The sequence below is a fragment of the Mesitornis unicolor genome, unplaced genomic scaffold, assembly GCF_000695765.1.
Source record: "Mesitornis unicolor isolate BGI_N332 unplaced genomic scaffold, ASM69576v1 scaffold45790, whole genome shotgun sequence".
NCBI classification, from domain to species: Eukaryota; Metazoa; Chordata; class Aves; order Mesitornithiformes; family Mesitornithidae; genus Mesitornis; species Mesitornis unicolor.
The window spans coordinates 6,995-30,881 of record NW_010159763.1 but is presented as its reverse complement, the minus strand read 5'-3'; the positions used below and the strand labels follow the sequence as shown (position 1 = coordinate 30,881).

The following is a 23,887-nucleotide window of genomic DNA, read 5'->3' as shown; positions in this document are numbered from 1 at the left end:
CTAGGGGCACAGCAGCAGCAGTTTAATATTTCGTTGACATCATGTCCTAATTTGGACAGTGCGGAAATCGGGAATTCTGATTTATTTAGCTGCTTCTTCCCATTGTTGTCTTGTGACCTTGGGCAGCGTTAATCTCATCTGTAAAATGGGGATAAGGGTATGGATGCTGTCATTTGAAAAAAAAAAAACACAACAACCAAACCCAACAGCTTCAGAAAAATGTTTTGGGAAAGAAACGTGCATCAGGGCTAACTATCACTGCGGTGGACTAGGAAAAATTGCTGTCACGGGGATGTTTGTTCCTCCTGCAAGGCCTAAGAAAAAATTACACGACTTTGACCAGGTTGTGGTTTAATAACCCTCAAATCCTTAAAAAAAAAATCATAGTTTCTGTCCTGTTGCTGGAATGTTGCTGTAAGGCCTTATTGCGTCTATCTTGTTCTGCTGCCGTGATTTCTGTGTGGTTGTAAAGTTTGCAGGTTCGGCACTGTCTTTGCCTCTCCGCTGATGTAGCCGTCTCGTAATGGCTCACTGCTTGCGATGACGAGCAGTGGTGGGTACAACAGGTTTTGAAAGCAAATATTTAAAAAATAGTATGTTTTGCAGGCTCTCAAGCCATAAGAAATGGGTTAAATGCAGAGAAAGACACATTTTTATGTTCTGCCGCACAAAAACGAGCACTCTGCATTTGAAAATTGTGGTAACTTAGAACAGGAGGTCGAAAGGGGGGGAGGTGGGACGCGCAGGTGCTAAGGTACCTTAACTGCCTGCATCTGGAGAGGAGAAGTGGTGGCAGGAGCTCCGTCTGACATGTGTGGTGTGTTGGGCAGCGTTTGTGGTGCGAGAGGTTTTTTTCTTCCTAGACAGCAGTGTTTCATGTTGCAGCCTACAGCTGGCTTTCCAAAATAATGTGTTAGCTAAAGCTGCTTGTGTAATGAAATAGTGGTTGTCCCTATTATGGACCATGTGCCTGATGAAAAATCCATGTTTCTAGCTGAAGGCGTGTGGTTGTCTAGAGGCAGAGAACGTGATTCTTTCTCTCTGCAACACTTGCAGAAAAGATTGGGCACTATTGTGAGAAAGATGGTGGTAACGCTTCTGCAGAAATCCTCATTAGTTACCGCTGGGGGCTTGGGTGGAGATGAAGACAGCAGTTAAAATCTGAAGAGTCTTAGGTGATTTGAGAAACCCTTCCTTTAGCATTTGACTGCTGCTCAGGTGAATCAGTTTATAATATGGCATCAATTTAAATTGCAAGTAAAATAGACACGTTTATATTCCTCACTTTTATCTGCATGCGTGCAGCCCACACCAGTGAAGTTGCACAGGCAGCAACAGCTCTCTGTGTCTTAGCACTGCTGCCACGCTGCATTTTGCACCAGATTCCTCATCCTCAGTTTTTGTCTCTGAGCAGCCAGCGTGGGTTTGCGCTGAGGGCTTGCTCAGGTGTGGTGCCTGAGCCAGGAGCTCACGGGGTTGTGCTGGAAGGTGCAGCCGGTGCACGGGTCTCTTTTTGCAGGGGAGGTGACTGTCCCTCAAGAGCTGACTCCTTTTGTAGAGGCCCATGTGGTTTGCCCACCATTATCTGGTAAAACGGAGGTGTTGGAAATGCATGGGGTTTGTGATAGTGAAACGTTTGATTTTTTTAAAACACAAGTTCCTACTTGGTTGTTCAGACTGTACAGCAGGACATAAGTGCCTTAAAATAGCTTCCAAAATTCCTTCAGAAGTCATGGATGTTTTTTTAAGTATGCATGCCTTCTGATAGCCCTTGGTGAATTTGCAGTTTACCTCAGTGTAGATTTCCAGCTCGGTTTTATGCTCTGAAAAGGAAGATTTTATGATTTTTGCCTGTTTCCAGTCCCCCTGTGTTTCTTTTTAGTGCAGCTACGAGGGTGTTGAAGACATTCTGGAGTAGAGGGGAGGGACCACAGGGCCAATGGCTGTTGTTATTGTCGTGGTTTATTCTTTCCTGTTCTTCCCTGTACCTCCAAATGTGTCTCCTGCAGTTGGGAATGGCCTCCTTGCTTGGGGTCTGTGGGCAGGATTTTGAAATGTAAGGCACTATTGTAAATAAAGGAGTGTGGACAACTTAAAGACAATAAAACACGGGAGTTTAGCGTGCCTGCATCTTATGAAGTTACCCCTCAGAGAAAGGGAGGAAAGAAATGGATTCCCAGATGTTCTAACCAGTGCAAAGATGGACGGGGGGGTGGGATCAGAGTAAGCGTTTGGCTGCTCTGCCCATGAGGTCAAATAGATTTGAGTCGCAAAGGCATTGCAGTCGCTGTGTTTGCATTATTTTTACCTTACGTATGTGTTTTTCTCAAGAATGCCGTTTGTGTTATAAAATAATTTAAATAATTTCCAAGGCTTTCCTTATGGTAGAGGATTTTGCAATTCCAAGTAAACTGGAATTTTGCAGATTAAAAGAGAATACTTTAACAACTCTAGACTTTCTTTTTCACTTACAAATGGTGGTTTCTCATGATACTGCTTATTACTACCTTGTAATTAGTGGTTCTTCTCATAATACTGCTCTTGCTACTTCTCGGATACTGTTACATTTCCTTAGTAAGCCAGTTTCTCAGTCACTTGATTCCTGACCCAGGAGTTTAATGAGATGTAGGAGGTTTTTGAGAGGACAGGCTCTTGGTTCTAGGTCAGGGATTGCCTCCCGCAGTGCTGAGGTGCCTGGGGCGCGCTGGGGTTCGCAGGGCACAGGAGGAGGTGTCTGAACTCCTGGTGTGCACCTGCGGGTGTTCCTGAGCCCCTGCAGCACCAGCGGGCAGTGGAAGGACCCCCCTCGTGTTGCGCTGGGACGGGGCAGCAGCCGTTCTGGCTGCCCGTGCTGCGGTGACCGATGGTCGTTGAAGCTGCTGCTCCGTGCAGGGAATCTGTGAGGCTTCCGGAGAACTTCTAGATAATCGTGACTGGAAGTGCTCAATAAAATAACCTCTGGATGTTTGCCATTGAGGAGTAGTTTACCAGTGTTTGTTTTGTTTCAGTCTTGGCAAAGGAAATGCATCTTAAAAAAATATCTTGACCAATGTTTTAAATTATTTTGTTTTTAGGAACAGATATTGCTGCCGGAGAGGAGGTTGCAATTAAGTTGGAATGTGTGAAAACCAAACATCCTCAGCTCCACATCGAGAGTAAAATCTACAAAATGATGCAGGGTGGAGGCAAGCACTTTGTTTCCTTCTTCAGATGTTGAACGGGTTTGATGTGTTTGATGTATTCAAGGGTTAAGATCTCTCTTGACACAAGGAGGAGCTGGGGAAGGTGGCAGGGTGAGGGTTGGTGAGGAGCAGTACCCCAGCTCTCCTGTGAGCGATACAGAGCAGCCATTCCAGATCCGTGGCTGCCAGACTTCATGAGAACCTGCAGTGTTGCTTGTGGTCCCAGAATATTGAAATGTGAAAACCTTGAGCAATGTGGAAGAAGGCTTGGTCCTGCCTGGCAGTGCACCGGTTGGCTTCTGTTTGTCATGGGTCGGTGAAAGGTGGTAGCCACTGTTCTAGAGCATCTAACTTGACTTGCTTATTGTAGTAGCACAATTCTAAACGCAGTAAATTCAGGTTAATTTTTGTTATATTTGTTGGTATTCTTTCTTCCAAGTTAAAAATATGTGGGAATATATTTCTGTGGGAATTCTAAGTCAAAATGGCATTAGTGGAGCACAGGAGTGGAGTGATTTCATGGCTCCAGCGTGGTGCTCCGCTGGGACCGCTGACTCACACAGTCTGAGTTCTGCAGATGGGACATAAACCCAGTGCAGTGACGTTTTGCTTTTGTTTCATAGTCCCTTGAAGTCTTCCTAAATGAGACTACATGCTACAGTGTATCTCAAATGCAAAATACAGTAATCTTGCATCTAGAAATGGATGATAATGTGTATCTGCATTTATTTACTTTTTGGTTGCTGCCTGCATGTAACCTGGATGGGCATCGTGGAGTAAAATGCTTCCTGTATGGGCTTTAGTGAGCCGTGGTGGTGGGTTCCTTGTGAGGGTGGGTGCTGCAGAGGCGGGTGGCAGAACCATCTGAATAAGGGTTGGTCTGTGAAGGGAATTCAGGAAGTTCTGAGGAAGAGGGAAAAGACTATTTTGGGACCTGTGTTGCCATAATTTTGTACTGGTTCTGCTGTGAAAATGTAAAACATTCACATTAATGACCCTCTTAGAATTCATCGTAAAAGCCTTGAAGATTTGTGTGTATGAACTGTATAAATCAAATTGTTATACTGAATAAATGGTTTCCCTTTTTCTAGTGGGTATTCCCACAATTAAGTGGTGTGGAGCTGAAGGGGACTACAACGTAATGGTGATGGAGCTGTTGGGACCCAGTCTTGAAGATCTCTTCAATTTTTGTTCAAGGAAATTCAGTCTCAAGACAGTCCTATTGCTCGCTGACCAAATGGTAGGAAGCTGCTTCGTTGACTGCTGTGTTGAGTGTGTTGGGATATTAAAATTTCGTGAGATCATAACCAACTACATTTTATTTCTGTAATTTAGAGGTGAACAGATTGTATAATTAGAGGAGAGCCTCAGAATTAGTCTTGTTTCTGTAAATATGAAGTGCCCCATCAGAAGTGATTGCAAAGTCTTAATTTGATTTTTAAAAACTGGACCTGTGCTGTTTGCAAACCAGGTCTTGCACTGCTCAAACTCAAGGAGATTCCCCCAAGAAAGATTTTGGAAACAAATGTAATGGAAAGAGCTGGCATTAACGTCTATCTGTTGTCTTCTAAATTATGCTCTCTTTAATGCCCTTACATTTTACAATAATAAGTTTCTTTACCTCTTTTATCACTGAGACAGTGTTGCTGGTGTTTTTATAAGAAAAGAGGTGCTCGCCCAATCTCTCTATGGTAATTTTTTTCTTTTTTTAATCCTCTGTATTTAGATTAGTCGAATTGAATATATTCACTCTAAGAACTTCATCCACCGAGACGTGAAGCCGGATAACTTCTTAATGGGGCTGGGGAAGAAAGGCAATCTTGTCTACATAATAGACTTTGGATTAGCAAAGAAGTATCGAGACGCTCGAACTCACCAACATATTCCATATCGTGAAAATAAAAACCTAACAGGAACTGCCCGTTACGCATCCATCAACACTCATCTTGGAATTGGTGAGCTGGGGAAAGCAATAAATGGAAACTGCAGAAGTGTGAATGCACATAATTTTAGTGAGAGTTTCTTTATGGAGACATAGAAGACAATCCCCGTTTTGGCACTGACCGTGCAGCGTGCGTGGCGTTGTATCTCTCAAGTGGGTGGGATTTGGTCAGTTTGTGATTTTCAGGAACTGGCACATTTTTTAGTAACTGCAAGGGACATGGGCTTTTTCTTGTACTAGGTGAGTTTGTCACGGGCATAGTAACGCTCAACTATCTCTTGCTTTTCTAAGGGTTTTTATGACAGTCTTGTTGCATAGTCTTTTGTTTTCACAGTAGAAAATGAAACCTAATGAGTCCACTTTTTTATGCTGTTGTAGAGCAATCTCGCAGAGATGACTTGGAGTCCTTGGGCTATGTACTGATGTATTTTAACCTGGGCTCCCTCCCCTGGCAGGGACTGAAAGCAGCTACAAAGAGGCAGAAATACGAACGTATCAGTGAAAAGAAAATGTCTACACCAATTGAGGTTTTGTGTAAAGGATATCCTTGTAAGTTACTCTTTTGTGGTACTAGGCCTACGTCTTCATGTTTTAGTGGTATTTCTTTCTTTACACTGAATTCTATCAGTCTGTTTTACTTCTCTCTTTTTTTTTTTTCCCTTCATCCTCCCCCATGATTGGGCATGTCCATGATAAAGATACTGTGCTTTCAAGACTGGGGTCTTTGTGTTGATAGTCCATTTCTAATTATCACGTAACTATTAGTGAACAGTCACTGCGGTGCCCTTGAGTTGAAGGATAGCTTGATATGTCTGATTTGCGCTGTGTTGTGTGCATGCGTCTGTGCTGGCTGGGTAACTCTTAACAGATAAATAGCTTTTTGAGAAACCCCCCATGTCTGCACACACGTGGGTACTGTTTCTTGGGCGACTCGAATGGTGTGATCAGACGCGCCTCTGGCCTGTTGCAGTTGCTTCATTTGGGAATCGTCATTCCAAGTTCACCCAGTCTGGCCCATTGATGCTCAGCATCTGTGAGAGCCATAAGAGACGCCAGATCCTGGCGTTGCACCTCCAGGCTGCTCTGGTGCTCAGTTTACTTACTTACACCACAGTAATAACTAGGGATTTTTGAGCCCTGCAAAATGACACTTGAACCTGTTTTAAAACTTGCTAACATTAGCTGCCGTCAGAGAACGTTATTGATCTTTCATGAGTGTTTCTGTCTCTGTTCTTTCCACGCTCTTGGCGTTGGCAGCTGGGCATGGTAATGAGAACTGTCGTTTTTATTAGAGTTCTGTGAAAACTGTCTTCGATCTGTTTCGAATGTTGCTTATGTGTTCCTTTACAGTAATTAACTGTGTTTTTTCTCTGGGGTTAACAGGCAGGGAAGACTAACCAACTTTTCTTGTGTTGTTTGTTAGATTTTTTTTCCTTAATGTAAATTATTTATATATTATTATATCTATTATTTCAGCTGAAAAGACTTGAACTCAAAAGCTGGTGTTTTGATACTGCTGTTATCTCTGGCACATTGAATTCACAATATTATTTTTTGCTGTGTAACTAATATTTCGCATGCCATATGAAAACAGGTGTTCGGATGACTTCAAATCTAAAATTGTAGTGTGACTTACATGGGAAATTTATACAGGTCCCCTCGTTTTTGTGTGTTCTGTGAGGTAGCAGACGTGAATCTTTGTGTGACTTAACAACAAAGAGGTACTGTTCCGTGTCCTGCAAGAAACTGTGTTTAAATACATTCAAAGCAAAGTAAAGCAAAAAAAAAATACTTTATTTGCTCGTGTAGTTTTCAACCTGTCCTTGTCCACACCTCCAGCTACTGGTTAAAGAACTCTGGTACTGGGTCCTTTCTGCTGGTGACGAATGGGATCTTTGCCTACTCTGTCGTAGACAAATAATTTTCTTTTCAGGGTTGGTTTGATAGATGGGCTATAGTGTTGCCTTCAGTAGATTTCTAGTATTAGTTAGTCTTTTTCTTGTGTTTAGAACATTCACTGTTTGTTGGATTTGCGGTGGTGTGTTGTTTTGGGGTTTTTTTTGCAATTCAGAATTATAAAAAACAAATGTGAAGCTGAAGGAAAAAACCAGATTTTCTTTTATTACAGCTGAATTTGCCACATACTTGAATTTCTGCCGTTCTTTGCGTTTTGATGACAAACCGGACTATTCCTATCTAAGGCAGTTATTCAGAAACCTCTTCCACAGACAAGGGTTCTCCTATGACTATGTGTTTGACTGGAACATGCTGAAATTTGTGAGTAGCTGACATAGTTTCAAAGCCTTTTTTTTCTTTACTACATTGTCAGTTTTGAGTATCGTAAGTGATCCTGTGAGATTGTCTTGCGTTTTTCCACAGCATTGGAATCTAGAAACGCTGTGATCTAGAAAAAGGATCAGGAAATGAGGGAAGACAGGGACGCAGGAGCCGTGGGGTGGGGTTGAGTGGCGACTGAGCTGCAGTGACAGGGTTTGAAGGTGTCGGGCTGCTGAGATCCTGCAGGGCAGTCTCCAGGTCAGGTTGTGGAATGATTATTTGCTCCCACCTTGATCTTAGCGCAGGTCATTTGGAGCTGCTGAGGGGTGTCCAGCTGCCATAACTCTGTGTGTGCGCATTAGCATTTTGAAGGCTGTCCCAGCAGTTGTATGGATGAAATTTGTGGCAGTTCTCCAGAAATTTTACCAAAATAATTGCTGTCCTAGCAAACTTCAATTCACGGGTTGTCCAGTTCTTTATTTTCAGTATTTTTATCTGAATGTATAGCTGTAAGCTCAATAATCCCCCAAGTTGTTCACTAGTCTTGACCCATAGGGTGCAAGCAGAGCAGCTGAAGATGCTGAACGTGAAAGGCGAGAACGAGAGGAAAGGCTGAGACATACGCGAAATCCAGCGGTGCGTGGGCTGCCTTCCACTGCGTCTGGCAGGCTGAGAGGAACACAAGATGTAGCTCCTTCTACTCCTCTTACCCCAACTTCACATGCTGGTAAGTGAGCAAGTACCTGGAGAAATGCACCTTGCAGACTACTCTAATTTGCGGTTTGTTCCTGGTCATTGGAAATTTGAAATTGGAATTGGGATACCTGGGTGGGTGGTATTTGTCTCTGGTCAGGGTTTGGGTTTTTTGCATGTCTTTTTCTCCCCCTTGCTTTTCAGTAGATTGAAGGTACTTGTATACACTTATTACCTGCCAATTGCTACTTAGATTTCTGTAAATGTAAAACAAAGGCCTTGATTTCTCTTGTTTGCCTCTGTGGAAGTTCTGTATGTGAACAGCGAGAGTGTAATTTTTCTGGTGACCGTGCTATAATCCCGTTTCTCGTTATGAGAACCTAACGCAGTTTTTCTCACAGCCAACACCTCTCCTCGGCCAGTGTCTGGTATGGAGCGAGAAAGGAAAGTGAGTATGAGATTGCATCGTGGTGCCCCCGTCAATATCTCGTCGTCTGACTTAACAGGCCGACAAGATACCTCTCGCATGTCAACTTCACAGGTAAAAAACGATTTGTATGTAATGGGAAAGTGAGGGTGATTTGATAAAGTTAATTTGCCAAAAGAACATACCAGCTAATTGAAGTGATTTCATACTGATTTTTTTTTTACTGATTATGTTGACTTGCATAAATACTTGACATTTTAACTCTATGTGATATGGCTGTAGACTACTATAAAGAAAATTAGTATTTTTTTTTACCTTGGCAGCAATAAGCATAAAGTACTCCAAGTAATACAGAGTCATTGGTGTGTGAGATGGTGCAAATTCCTAGAAATACAGCATTTTTACCTGCAGTTATGTTGTTTAGCTCATGTGCTCATTGCATTTATTATATCTGTTATCAATGAGGAAGCAGAGTAAGTTAGAGGCAATTGTGTCATGTTTCCAGAGCAACAGCGCAGAGAATATTGGTGCAGATAGAAGTAGTGAAGAACAGGAAAGTGCAAAAGTGAAGACACGTTGTAGTGCAGTGCTGTAATTCAGAGCAGAGGAGAAGTCACAGTCGCGGATGGTGGATAGGTTGCAGAAGGCTTATTTGAAGAGGATGGCAGGAGGATGAACAGCAGTGATTCCTTGCCATAGTCAGCACTGAAATAATTCTCACTGGTTATGGTGACTTAGCAAAGAGATTGTAAGAATGCTGCTCTTTAAGACTGACAATGTGTAAATCTACTTTTTACTCTTCATGCTATAGCCAAAACATTCTTTTTTCAGGGTATTCACACAGACTTGTCCTAAGTAGTATGTGACCTGGCTTTGTACAGCTTGCCTTCAGTCTTACCTCCAGAATGGGGCATCGCCTGTGCTGTGGGCACACTGCGGAGGTACTGGGAATGCAGTCTGTTATGAGGACTGGTGCAGTCGCCTGGGGCTTTCCCATCACGCCTGAACGCTGTGCTGGAGTTCTCACTGCCCAAGTTTTGCCATGGACTCATTTGATTCCTTGTTGGCGGAGCGTATTGATAAAAATTAACACAGTTCCTTTCGGCTTCATCATTTAATTGGCAGAATTAGTTATTTTGGATAGTACGTGTTCCACATATAAGATCTGACTGCCAGAGGGAATGCTCTCTTAGGTGGAAGCCAGATGGATATCTGTAATGAAGGCTGAGGGTGAACTGGATTGGAGAATAAATTTTGCTGTAACAAAAGTGAAGTGGGATTTTTTGGGTTGGTTTTCAGCTGAATGAATTATTTTACCATGTAGCTGCACAAATGTTTGTGCTTGCACAAGGGATGACCTGTTCAGGAACACAACTGACTGAAAGAGAATAGGAGACAGGTGAGATTTTCTGTCTTGGCTTTGGTAGCAGTTTTTGCCAGCTTAAATTGTTCACTCACTGCACTACAATTCTCGTCACCAGAAATTCTCTTGTTGAAATATTTTATGGCTGAAATTTGTAAACAGTATGAAAGAAAAGAGGGTAGAACTCTGCATAGTTACGAATCTTGTAAATATGCATAGCTACCTGATAGAAGGATGTAAAGAAGTTGCAGCCAGACCCTTCTCAGCGATATCCAGTGAATGGACGATGGGCAGTGGGCACAAATTGCCATACAAGGATTACTCGGAATGCAGTTGGACGTTGTCATGAGCCTGCTCTGGTTGGGTGCAGTTTGAGGGGTGGGATTTAACATGGGGATCTGCAGGGGTCCCCTCTGGCCTCAGCTGCTCTGTGAGGTGCGGACACCGAGCTCCCTCTGAACGTTTACTCAAATGTAAAGATGGTTTTGTGGTCAAGTAAATATGCCCAGGGTTTGTCTGGCATTCTGAGCAAATCTCAGATGCTTTGTCTCTGTCACCCATCAGATAAATAATTAATGGGACTCACAGAAATAAGTGCAGTGATGTTACTTGACTATGTTAGGAGGGAGTATATATTTTGGGTTTTTTTGTTTTATTGCTAACATGTAACTCAGTGTCCACATGACACTTTTCTAAACATTGTAAGGTACGAGTAATTCGGATGGGCTTGCAGATAGATTTTGTTTCTGCCTAACCAGTAAAATGGGAATTCTCTGAGACTGTGTGAGATCGTGGGGTTTTTTTGAGTAGTCTCTGAATATCCAGATGTATAATTTGTAGTGTGGGCCAACAATTTGGTCTGACTTAATGGCACATTTTCATACCCACCCTTTTTAACACTCTGCTTGACTTCTTAGCAATCCCAGTTGCAGCCTAGTCAGGATCTCCTCGAGGTTTGTTAGACTTAATCATTCCTCATCCGTTGTCTTCATTTAGTTCGTGTCAAGGCAGTGAAGCACTGCTGGTCTCCACTCATGGTGACTGTAGTATAATTTAAATAGCTTCCCATGAGCCCCTCGGATTTGGAAGGCAAGAGACATTTACCTAGATTTTACCTTATAACTCTTCCCCCTGAGCTCATTAGAGAAAATTCACTCTTCATTTTCCCTGTTCGTGCTTACTCAGAGCAGGCAAGATGGCTCAAGTTGCAAGTTTTCGTAGCTTACGCTCTTATCTTCGCAACATTAAAGTATTTCTTCCGTAATCAGAATTTATCCTTAGATGTTAACCAGGTTACCAGACAAAGCCAGGGGTTCCCGTTATCTTTATGCCTTGTTCTTAGTCAGGAAGACCTAAAGCATCCAACTTGCACAGCAAGTTTGATTTTGGCTAGGTGTAAGATTACAGAAAATCATCCACACTGTTTCTTGTCAGAGAACAGTAAGGGGCAGCAGTGGTTTGTGCAGGCCCACTCCAAGTGTGGTGTTTCCTTTGCAAGTCTTAGGTAAATTTGCCTCCACTGTTCCTTTTTTGGGAAGTGCTTAAACCATACTCCTGGTAGAAGGCAGCTTTTAAAGTTTGCCATGCACATCTGCAGATGTCTTATGTTAAGAACTACGCTTGTTAGAGTTGCTTATAACTTGATAAGTTATGTTTGTTACTTTATTTGGTTTAGTAAGGCAACGTTGCATCTGTAATCTCCACCTCTGTCATCCAGAGGAAGGGCTACTGCTCGATAAACTCTGGGCAGTGGAAATGCACAGATGACAAAAGCTACTTACCTCTCAGGAGGCTTCTTATAGATGACTCCACATTTTTATCTTTCTGGTTTCCAAAATAAATTTTGGTCAGTTCAGACTGAAACTGAAGACTAAGGCTGGGAATGTAGATAATACAAACCAAAATTCTCTAATGGAAAATAGGTCTTCTCAGAGACGTTTCACACTCACAGGGAAAAATAGTAATTGGTAAGGGTAGAAAAATAAGTGTCATGTGTATTCCCCACGTCCAAGATAGTGTGCACATAGTACCCAAATAATTCTCGTTAGAAAGACTAGTGCTTTGTAACATTGTTTATTGGAGTAACGACTAGCACGTCTACAAAGTGGTTAGTGGAACGGAAGTGTTTCTGATGAAATTACGTAAATTCTATGCCACATGTTATTCAGTACTTTTCTCGATTATACGGAAGTGAATGTAACAGTTAAAAACCTGCAAGTTGTGGGATATTTGACAGCGATAAACGTTAGTGAGATTTGAACAGTCAGGTAAAGCCTGTTGAAATAAAATGTGTATTGCTGCTGTACTGCACAACCAGGTTAGGGTGAAGGAGTGGAGCCCGTTGTCTTACATGTGGGAACTATTTCTGTGGTAAGAAATGACTGAGGAGGCTTTAGGCGTGATGTTGGAGAGAACGTAATGTAATCCTTGACTCTGTATGGTACAGTACTGAACAGAAATCGAGAGGTTATTTCACATCATTAATGAGACAGATGTGGGAACATTATGCCCAGTTCAATTCTCAGTATCTATAATTGTTGGAAAACTATAACACAGAAAGGAGCCATGAAAATTCAGTTTGGGAGAACAGATTGTGCAATGCAAGAGCTTCAAAATCGTGTATTTTCAGTTTTTCTGAAAGGTAAGAGATCATCTTGAGTTAGTTGTCGTAGTATTTTAGAGACAGTGATTTTAACAGGAACTGATGTTTACGCAGAAAACATCTGTGAAGAACCTATTGCTTAATACGAGAAGTGGAGCAGAGGTCTAAGGGAAGCTGGTTAGCCACCAAAACAACATATTTTAGAAGCAGATCATCTGCCCCCTTTGCCTGTGCATCAAAACTGGATTCTTTTCTAGGTGGTATAGTCAGGTCTAAAGCAAGCCTAAATTACAGGTCTCAGTGCAACGAAGAGTTGTGGTCTGTGCTGGACAGAAAATCATACCATCTGTTAAGAGATCCTTCTGCTCTCGAGCTCTAGGAGTGAATTGTTATTACGTCTCCTTACGTCAGTCTTAAAATGTTAAGAAACGTAGTGAAGGGGCTCGTGAGTATCCCAGCAAATGCTGCTTTGAGTCAGTTCTCTTGGTCCATGTTGCGCAGACTGCATCTGAAAGCTGTGATCAGGAGTCTAGTTATGGGTGAGTAACCTTCATTTCCCTTCACAGAAGGTTCAATCCTCTAAAAGCCTACCTCAGTGGGACTGGTCATTGTATACAGTAAATTGTTTAATTTTTTTTCCTGAATGTAGCATGTTCAGCACCCAACAGTCACTGCTGTGCATAATTCCTACAGGTAAGGGAGGTGTATTCTCTCTAGTTGGAAGAAAAGATTGGAATGCTGCTCAAAGAAGTGTTTGATTAAGTCTCTTTGACAGGAGAAGTTTTCAGAAGACTGTAGCCAACACTGGCATTGAACAACTTGTGTTTTGCCGCTTCCCTGGGGAAGAAGCTACATCCTTCCAAAGCCTCCATGTTTTCCATCTCCTAATGAGCAAATCTTTCTCCATATGTCCATCTTAATAGGCATCGTATTCTGCGCTGTTCTTCTGACCCTGCCAGCTTTCTTTGAGGAATCATGATTTGTTCCTTTTACGTATATCTTGGTAGGATAGAAATGTCTTACCGAAGTCTGAGATTGGAGCTCCTCAAGATACGTTTGCTGCTGCGAGTTTAGGTTGGGTATTTGTTAGACATCTTTATACATGGGGGCAGTGGAACTGTTACAAATTGCTGTCTTTTCCCCTACCTCAGAATAGCATTCCTTTCGAACACCATGGCAAGTAGCTGCTCGTCTCCTTTCGTTGGAAGGCAGCACTGGGTGAGTGCTTCTCGTTAGACACCAACACTTTGGATGGGGTGGGGAAAAGAAATCTTTGGAAGCAGCTGACCTTGCTGCTTCTCCTTACATTATCTCATAGTTGTACCTGTGCCTTCTGGTCAGATGCTTGATGGAGCACTGCTTTTTCTCTAACTTAAATGTCCTTCCAAAAGTTGAATTATTGCTGCTGTTTCACTTGGACTCTTAAGCACAATTTACAAAAATAGTGACTTTAAAAGTCCCTAAAATTGTTCAAGCATCAACGGTAAAATAAAATAACAAAGTGTAAATTTAAACTGTTTGAGAATAACATGTCTTTCCAGGGATGTTCATGCAGCAGTGTGTCATCCATTCAAAAACAGATCTGCTTCAGAATCGTAAAACCAAAATACTTGTCTGAAGACTCAATTGACCATTACTGAAATGGGGCTGTCTTGTCGTGAATGGAATGTTCTGCTACAGCCCTACCCATTTCTCACTGGTTTACGTTCTTTTCCATTCCTTATGAGCTGTCATTTAAAAAATACTCAGATCTGTTCAGATCTGTGTTTAAAAAAATGTTCACACACTAATGAGAATAGTTTGAACGTGAGCATCTCGGAGGCAGACAGACGTGGATTTGGATATTCAGAACTCCTTTCCACTGTTCGGTGCCATAGCAGTTTCTGCCTTCCCTGTGCAGCTTCTGCCTTTTCAGTCTGTGCTGCTTTTGGCAATAACAGGTTTCATCGGGAAAATAACAAGTTTCAGTTGGAATCTGAACCTTGATGGCTGAAGGATGCTTTCTTAAGTATTTTGGGAGCTTCTTTGCTTTGCTTCTCATTAAAAAAGGCTGTGAGATTTTTCTGTTCCTTAATAAATTCCGTTGTATAACTCTGTCTGCTGCCTCACTTTCTCTGTAAAGCCTAAGCCTGCACTAATCCTGTGTCATTGGTTGGTGAAGAGCCCTGCTACTCCTCGTCCCTTTTCTCCTGCTTTGTGTGCTTGGCTGACTGTGCACAAGCTGCTTTGTGAACAGTTTGTAACATGGAAAAGATCAAACTGTTAATGGCAGCTTAACACTTTAAAGTCCAATTATCAAACCTTATCCAAAACCAAAATTTAAAGTATCTTTAAAAAAGGCAAACCTTGAGCTTTGCATTGCAAGCTTGTGCTCGGGAGACGTGCAGATTTTGGTCTGCTCAGGATTGCGTCTGCATTGGTTGGCCTTTACTGTATGCCTTACTATTTGTAGCTGTTAACAACTGAAATTAATACTGAATACTGATTCAGCTACTTTGACATTTCTCGCTTCTTGAATTGCTGTGATGTCTGGTTGCTTTTCACTTTCACAGTGAAAATGTTCTTGAAATAATGTTACACTGTTACTGAAGTAGGTCAAGTTATGGAAATTAATGGTGTGTCTTTTAGCACAATGTCCCATGGAAAATGAAAAGCCGTTGAAAATAATTTTTTTTACCCTCATGTTGGAATTTTTTTCCCCAAACTTAATTATTCACTGAGTCTGTTTCTGCACACTGATAGAGGTTTCATCTGGTTTGTTCTTCTTCTGTGCATGTTTATGCTCTGTTTACTTTTCTTCAAAACATCACCTCTGGCTGCAAAGGTGAATTTTCCATGTTAACTTCTAATAAAGGAGGAAAATAGAGGGAACTTCGTGTAGTTACAGGTGGGTGCGAAACATTGTATAGTTCATTGGATTTTAAATTCACACGCTGACTTTTGGCAATGCTGTATTTGAAAGTACATTGAGAGCCCCTCACGTGTTAACGGGAAGGATCTATGCTGATGTTGTCTTGTTTTTTGGCTTTGGTAGATTCCTGCTCGGGTCACTCCCAGTGTGCTCCAGTCTGCTGTGCACCGATGAGAACTGTGTTGCCGTGGAGGGCAGATAATGCATGGCTGATCTCCTATGTTACCAATGGCTTTACTAGCAAAAATCCCCTAAACTAGAGTGGAAATGTGACGGTTGGAGTTCTCCATGTGACTTAAGGGCACTTGGAGGAACAGGGACAGACTCCAGCAGCTGCCGTTGCAGGACGCTTGTGCCAGAAACCCAATGACCTTAAGAGAGCCCTGTGGTGACAGGGCTGGAAAAGAAAGATGGTTTACAGAGTGGACCGCCTGCATTCGGATGGCCGTTTCAGTTCTCCCTCCACAGGCGGCAGACTTTACCCCCTTTTTATTATTCTACTGTAACTATAAATCTTTTACTTGGTTTAAGGAAGTTTTTTGTATCATTTTGCTAAAATTATTGGCTTAATTCTCTGTAAAGAACTCTTGCTTTTGTCTGATTTAAAAATGTAGAATATAAACAAACCTAAATACAATGACTTGAAATTTCTTGTTAAAAAAAAATTAGTCTGGCAGGGAACATGTAAATGAATCAAAACCATCTGACTTTATTTAAGCTGTTTGCTTATTTGTATGGTCCCGTTCTGACTGAGACTGTTTTCTCATGAAATTTGTAAAACTGTTAGAATTTTACTTTGCTGTTTGCTGTCGTCATTCACACTCAACTTTCCGTGTAACACAAAGGAATTTTAATACTCGTTCTTTTTCATAAAAGAGGAGAAATAAATAACGTGCAGGAGAGTCTAAGTATAGTAGAGATGGTTATAAGTAATTCCTGTTTTTGTAAAGCACATGAAGGACAAAGCGAAAGACTGGCATTTGTGGGGTTTAGAATGCGAAAGCTTGTCCTCTCTCTCTCTGCCTAGTTCGGGTAAATGGAGAGTTTCAAACATAGTTTTTATTGGTACAGTTCAGTTTCCTGCACTCTGAGGCTGGTTAGCTTGGAGGGTATTGCAGGTGGAAAATACACACTGCTACTGAGTCTTCAGTGAATTTGCACGTTTCGTTCAGCATCTGTATGTTTAAAAATAAATAAATACATAGATTCAGGCCCTCTGTTTCATGCCAAGACTCAAAAAACAAACAAAAAAAGAATTATTTTAAAAAAACAAAGCGACCTGTTCTTGCTGTGAAATGTTGAAAATTTTTACAGTTCAGGGCATACCACATTTAACTCCCAACTGTATTCAAACTGAGTACGCCTGGAATGAATGGCTCGACATGCTGAGGTTGTCCAGAAATCGGCTGCAGGTGGTGTTAGCACCTGGTGGTTACGGATTACGGGAGGTTCCTCCTGGCGTCTGTTACTGGAAACAGTCTGATAAAATAGCAGTAGGTGTTCTGTCCTCAGTCCGGTATCAGGCACTGCTCATGTGTGGCTGAAGTGATGGGCAGTTCCATGTTGGAAATGAAAGTGCGTGCAGAGATTTGGTGTGAACAGTTTGGTATTTGGAAAAATTCTTCCCTGCTCGAAAACAAAGTTTTTTAAAGGCCTATTGGTCTTCAAAGTTTTATGAAGAGTAATTTTTATTGTTTTGGTGTTTACAGATTCTTTCTCGTCCCTCTCAAAAGCCCACGTACTAAGTACCCATCACTCTTCTGTGATGTTTTCAGAACATTAGCTACTTGTGTGTGCTCTGGGTCTGACTGGGGAAACCTGTGTTTGAGGAGAGTGTAGTGGAAAAGCTGAAGAGTTTGATCCATGGATAAGTTCGCATAAGGAACTGTTTCCTCAGTTACTATAAACTTCAGTATTTTAGGCATGTGCACTACCACTTGAACAGTTTTACACTTCACTGTGCTTTCCTTGTAAATATCTGTGGTTAATACTGTGCTGTTAGAAGGACGTACCAAGGCAGCCTCTTTATTCTCTGTGTCTGGACCATTAGATTGCTGTACTATACTTAAAAGTTGACTGCAGACTTCTAGAATTGTACTCACTTGTGGGCAGTTTTTGTCCTTCATAATAGTTAAATTCCATCACGCAGAAAATAGACTGTCTATATAAACCTGTGTATTGGAAACCAGTATCTCCGAGCACTCATTTGTACTACCGCTGTATTTGTGTATTTCAACAAGTGTGTAAATACATTCATAATAACTTCTATTCTTCTTTGGTGTAACTTACTTACTTACAATGAATCCTTACTCTTTACCTGGTGTAACTTCTTTCTTCTTTTTTTTTTTAATTTTGAGAGGTTTCTGTGCATACAAAGAGCATTGCCAGTTGCAAATGTTTGATGCCTGTGTCGTGGTACTAAAACTTTGACTGAAGGGTTTTGGTTCTCATGGCCAGAATGCAGCATTTAGGGCGTGCAGGAAGGAGGAGAAGGGGTTCACTGGGTCGCTCACAGAAAGCTTGTCTTTTTGTCTCTTTAAAGGTAAATGTTTTTGTTTCCATCCTGCATCTTTTCCAGAAGTCTTTTTTCCAAATGCTTGCTCTTACCAAGTAATACATTGTACTGATAGGAAGTATAGGAAAAGAATTGCTGTTGAGACTTGATCAGTTACGGAAGCCAGGAAAAAAGCAAGAAAAGTACTGAGTTCTACCCACAGTGCCCTGTGTAATGCAAGTCCTGGCTTTTGCTGTGAAATTCTCAAAAGTCTATTCATAATCTGAGGGCAGATGCATCTTCAGGAATCCTCTGTGTTTCTGATTAGCGGGCCTTTAAAAGTTGTAAGTATATGTAATTCATCCTCACAGTTTTCATTTGGAACTGGCTGTGTGCTTTTATGTGGAAAATACCCCCTGTGCTGCTGTTCTACATCCTCTGGATGGTTACAGAGTTCCCGAATTCTTTGTGCTGCAAGTGCCTTGGAAACAATTGAAAATAAATCCTACACTTTGAGAGATGAAGTAAAAGCATTTCAGGAGTCCATGTATTCCCTGGTAACTTCATGAACGTGCTCAGTCTCCCTCGGAGGACAGCACAGAGAAGTGGAGGCGCCTCGTCCCTCATTCTCCAGCGGGGAGCGGTGCCATCAGCACGGCCGTTCCTTGTCTGTGTTTCCCCACAGTCCAGGCCCGAGTGCCAGCTCCTCCCTAAAATCTGTCCAAGGCAGCACTTTCAGAAATTTAATTTCCCGACAAGAATCTTTGCAGTGAATTTACAGAAGTGTGGGTAGATAATTGGCTAGAGTGTGCATGTACCTTTCAAGAATATTTAATCTTTGTAAAAGAGTGAAATAAAAAGGTGTTTTGTTCTTTAACTTTTGCTTTACAAAAGCAGCACTTGATGAATGCAAAACAAAAATATTTTTTAAGCTAATGTTCTTTGTTAATCTCATTTTGGGAAAATTCTTGACTCAGAATGCGTGGACAAGATCGTATAAGCATAATGGACAAATACTGGCATGTGGAAAAAAGGGAAATTGTGTGTATCGTGCTGAAGCATTAAGCCCCGTTCTACTGTTTCTTTGCTGTGACCAGTCCAGGATAGTTGGGGCAGGGTGGGATGTGGAACAGAACAGGAATTCGTTTGCTGCATTGTGCACTAGCAAGAAAATGTCCAGTCCTGATCTCATAGCCAGACAAAACATTTAGTTTAATTACAGTCCTCAGCGTGGTTCAGAGCTGCAAGTGTTACAGGCAGAAAGGCAAGGCAGAGCTTCTGGTATTTCCCATAATCCTGATAAACCGATCCACAGGATGTTAAGGTCATCCACAGATTTTTTTTTTTTACCTTAAAAGACCCCGAAGAGCAAATGTTTCTCTGCTCTCACTTCTAAGAAGTTGTATTTTAAGTTTGTCTGAAATTGCCAGCCACTGGATCTTATGCCACATTTTTCAGCCAGACTGAGAAATCTTTTGTTACTTAAGAATTTAAAATACTAAAATCTAGATATGCTTCTCGATTGGGTTCAGAGTTTTCCAGTGAAAGCCTTTGAACTGCTGAAACAGCAGTGGGTGGAGAGTCGGAAGAGCAAGAGCCGTTCTCATTTCCTCCTGCTCGAAGCGTTCACCTGGAGGTAGCGAGGACAGCTGCCAGCTGGAGTTGATGGGATGATGCAGCAGAGGTGAGGTCAGAGGAGGATCAAGGAGGTACCTGGAGGTGAGGAGCTTTTCACTCTCTCTGAACTTTCCCCGCTCTCAGACAAGCGCAGGGCTGTGGATGGCACAGACTGCCACGAGCAAGGCACTTCCCAGAGCGCTGGTGCAGAGATGAGCTCTATTCCAGGAGCGTCGAGAAGCCTGCTGCAATGACAGATTCTGTTGCCTCTCATATGCAGGGGCTCTGCTGTTGTCAAAGCTGTTTACTCTTAGAATATGGGTAGGTCACCTTCCTTCTGCAGGTCCAGCAGTGGGGAACAGCAGCTGTGCATCTCAGATTGTGCCCATTTCCCTCCCCTGCAAATGGCCTGACTCCTTGTTTCTGTCAGACTCCGAGTACCAGAGGCAAAGATGCAAACTCTGGTTTTCTGTGTCAAGGATGTGCTGACTGCGTCTTAATCCATCCTGTCGTTTTGGCCCACCCGGTAACATTCATTCCTGCAGCAGCACGGGGCTGGACCTGGTCAGCGGGGTAGCAAAGCCTTTGATTACACCTTAAGTCTTGCCAGTTTAACTAAACTAGCATAAAGAAGGTAATCATATGTTTATGCACACATGTGCTTTTATGTAAACTAGACCTATGATCTTTTCAGTGTAACTATACAGAGAAACTTTTGAAGCTGAGCTTGGAGAGACTTCTCCAAAATTTCTCAGCAGAGATACGCAGAATTAGGCACAAATACGTGTGAGCCTGCGAGATCGCTGCCAGATAGCAAAACATAGCTCTTGTTACACCAAAGAGACTCTCATGGATTCACTTGGGTGTAGCCTTGAGACTATGCCTTGAGGAGCCAGTCTTAGCTGGGGTACACAGGACGCCCAAAACCCCACCGTAAATTAATTCCTAGACTGTGTTTTCTTAGGAGCTTTCAAGTTCTGAAGAGTATCACTTGACACTAGGGACAGCTATTCCCTAACACTCCAAGTGTTTAGGGCTTTATAAATCAGGCAAACAAAACCTGGAGCGCTCTTCAGAGGACAAGAACAATAATTTCTACATGGAGCACCATAAAATCAGTAGCTATTCTTTTTAATGAGTTGATGCTTTATAATCGCAGTCCAGATAATTTACAGCAGGAGCCCGTTTCCATTTTGGAACTGGACAAACTGTGAGTTATGGCAAAAGCGGTCCCCTTGCCCACGTTAAATTCTGTCTGACTGTCAGCTTGGTGTCACCTCTTATTTTCTTCTCTATAAGCACTCTGCTTCCATAGAGGTATTTGAGCATGTGCAAATGAAGCCAAATTTCCAAATCTGGGTGTTGAAGCTACTTTTTCTAAGCTTATTTTCTCACTCCCGTGGTTTTTGACAACCAAGTATTTATTCACTACATTTGCAACAGTTTACTAGAAAAGCATAAAAAAAAATCTAAGTATAAATGTACACATTACATTAAAGTGCATTAACAAGAAACAGAAGTCATCTCGCACAGGACGGAAGTGCGCTCCCGTCATCCTGAAGACGGCTGTGGCAGACACACACACACACACACACACACACACACGGCGGTGCTGGCTGCTGTAGCGGGTAAGAGTTTGTGTTCTCCTGAAATCCCCCTGCCCAACTGGAGCTTTTCCTTGGGACATAACAAAGGTGCGTACGTGAGTGTATTTTGGATTTTCATTTTGAAGCTTGATCGCTTGGTTAGGGGTATGTTTTAATTTCTTTTTAGAGAGTGATTTTCCATTGTCGAACGTGTGTATTTGTTTGAATGGGATTTAATAATAACAAGCACAAGATCTGTCCAGTCCTTCGCACCATACCTTCAGCAGGTACTGCTGTAATGTATTTAAGGACCGGAGAAAAACAAAATCTAGAGATTCTGATTTAAAACAGATCGCTGCAGCACTTTAAGATTTTCAGTTCTGCTGAGATTTTCTAGGCTCTGAATAGCCACAAGATATTTTATTTAGAAATTTTTAAAAAGCCAACTTACCTTTGTATAGGAGGAGGGCGAGAAGAGTTTTCACTCTGCATCGCTCATTGTCAGTAAGCAGGCAAACTGCCTCTGTTCTGCTCTGCTGGGAATTCGCATGTTTGATAGATTGATACGTACCCATGTGTGGATATGCACACACGCACACACCTCTTCATATATTGTGTGTTACAGGCATTTATACACACACCCTCTCCTGGCATTAGAAATTAAGGGCCTAACATCCATTACATCATCAAAAATACAATATTTTAACCATAAATCCTACAGTACACCACTTACAGAATGTACAAAGATCTAAAAAGCTTTAAAAATAATGCAAGCCTGTTCACCAAAAGACCGCTCCTTAGTTTCAGAGAAGTAATCTGTGAAAACTATCTTTAAACTGTTTATAGTATAATACTTGGATTTTTTGCACTTGTGTTTTTTGATTGTTTCCCTTACAGATTGCTTAAATAGATGTGAGAATTATGTGTCTAAAGAATTCAATTTGTCCAATAGTGTTTGATGCAAGGGCAAATTACAGTGTTGTCTTTGGTTGCTTGGCTGTTCAGTTGTGTAATTTCCTTCCTTCCCTTGCCCTTTTCTTCCCTTTTCTTTTTTCAAGTCACAAAACCTTAAGCAGGTGAAGGCTGAACAAGGGTTCACCCTGGCAGACATTGCATGGAGCTGCTCGGCTCCTGTCCCTCTTTAGCAGTGCTTTGTGACCCCACCATGCACATCCTCCAAATACGTGAAAGAGAGCATCTCACGAACTGCACTTACAGGGATCTCAGTGGTGGTAAGATCAAAGAAATACTGTACCAAAATACCTGGAGGGGGTTTAAAAGCAATTCCTTGTGAATTTCCAATAAGCAGAGTTAAATTATTAAGGAGCCAGGCTGTTCTTGTCAATACAACCCTGCCTCTATCTAACAGTTCCCAGGTGCTGTTGGAGGCCTTGCTGCTTCCTTTTCTTGTGAAACATCCTGGGATAGGCAGAGGGGTCAAACTGGAGCTCCCTGTGAAGCCTGGGTCACGTCCACGGGGGAGCTGGGTACGTGCCACGGCACAGCCAGGCCCGCTGGCCTGCAGCTGCCCTCCTGCATGGAGGTTTCCTTCCCGTCAGTGGGGTCAGTCTCCGTGGAAATCAAGGCAGCTGAACAGGGCTGTAGGGCGAGCACAGCCCTGGTGTCACTGCGGACTGGGACCGGGTGCAAGCAGGAGCTGAACTGGCCCCAGGACTCAGGAGTTACTCTCGCGCCTGCCAGTTCTGACGCTGCTAAGAGATCTGCATTAGGGTTTTCTCATATCTGTGTTGATGCTTCTAAATAATGAAAACAGTACAAGATTTTACAGCCTGTGTGGAACTGCTTAGCAGATTAAATTCCAGTGCTTACTTCTCGCAGTCCATAACAGCGCTGCGGTTTGATCTCGTGCAGCGAGCGTCTCCTGCTCACACAAACGCTGCACTGCACTGGTGGGGCTGTGCTGAAAACAGCACCAGGGTGCTCTGGCAGTGCTGGCGAGAGCAGCGAGTGGAGGAAGAGAGCTTGCACAGGCCGGTGGGGCACTTCCTGTGCACACCATAGCTCTACCTTAGAAATTAGTCACAGTGTCTTGCTGAAATGCGTTTCCCTTGTCTTAACTTCCTCTTCTGTCCCATTCACATACAATTACAACTCCTTGTTTCCAGCTTAACCATGAAGGCATTACATACAGAAAATGAAACAGAGTCTGGAACATTGGTATGATAAGCCCAGATTTTTGAGACACTAAAGTCTGGACAGTTTGCAGAATGTACAGAAACTTAAAATTGTGCCAAAACCTGAGGTCAAAGGAATAACCGTTTCATTCTGTGATAACAGAATAGCATTATCTAGCAAAGAAATCTGTTAAGAATTGTCAGTAAGACAAAAATTTGAGACTCTGAATTCACCTTAGGGAAGGTTTCTGCTTTTCGAAACGAGCAGGGAGCTCCCGTCTGAAAGCTGTTGCAGGCCCTCCCGGATCATCTGCAGCAGCCTCCAGGGATGCCACGGCCTGAGCTGTGGATTCCCTTCTCCTCTGCCCTCTCGCAGTGCTGTGTTCCAGGTGCCAACTCAGTCTTTAGCAAACTGGAGCTAAGTTAGGTGACCAAGTTCTTATAGCAAGGACGTGCCAGTGCAATTCCTGCCTCTAGATTTACAAAAAGTTTTAAAGTAATGCACTATATGCAATATAAAAATAAAGTTTATTCAGTGCAGCATCCATTTCTTTTTAAAATCACTCAAAAAATAAAAGATCATGATCCCTTTAAATTTCTGTGCAAGGTTTTCCTAACAATGCAAAACCATTTTGAAGAAACTACTTGGAGTTCCGTT

General features: G+C 42.3%; 1 protein-coding gene across 2 annotated transcripts; it reads left to right on the top strand.

The window, feature by feature from the left end:
• The first annotated feature begins 3,070 nt into the window (after positions 1-3,070).
• On the top strand, positions 3,071-16,374 carry CSNK1D (casein kinase 1, delta). Of its 2 annotated transcripts, XM_010187796.1 has the most exons (9): positions 3,071-3,185; positions 4,274-4,422; positions 4,909-5,137; positions 5,503-5,673; positions 7,253-7,401; positions 7,957-8,128; positions 8,496-8,635; positions 13,638-13,704; positions 15,521-16,374. In XM_010187796.1, the coding sequence occupies exons 1-8, from the start codon at positions 3,170-3,172 to the stop codon at positions 13,668-13,670; spliced, it is 1,059 nt and encodes a 352-aa protein (XP_010186098.1). In that variant the 5' UTR covers positions 3,071-3,169; the 3' UTR covers positions 13,671-13,704; positions 15,521-16,374. The 2 variants fall into 2 exon arrangements, with proteins under 2 accessions (XP_010186098.1, XP_010186091.1); XM_010187789.1 differs by lacking the exon at positions 13,638-13,704 and having other exon boundaries at positions 15,521-15,898.
• The last annotated feature ends 7,513 nt before the right edge of the window (positions 16,375-23,887 follow it).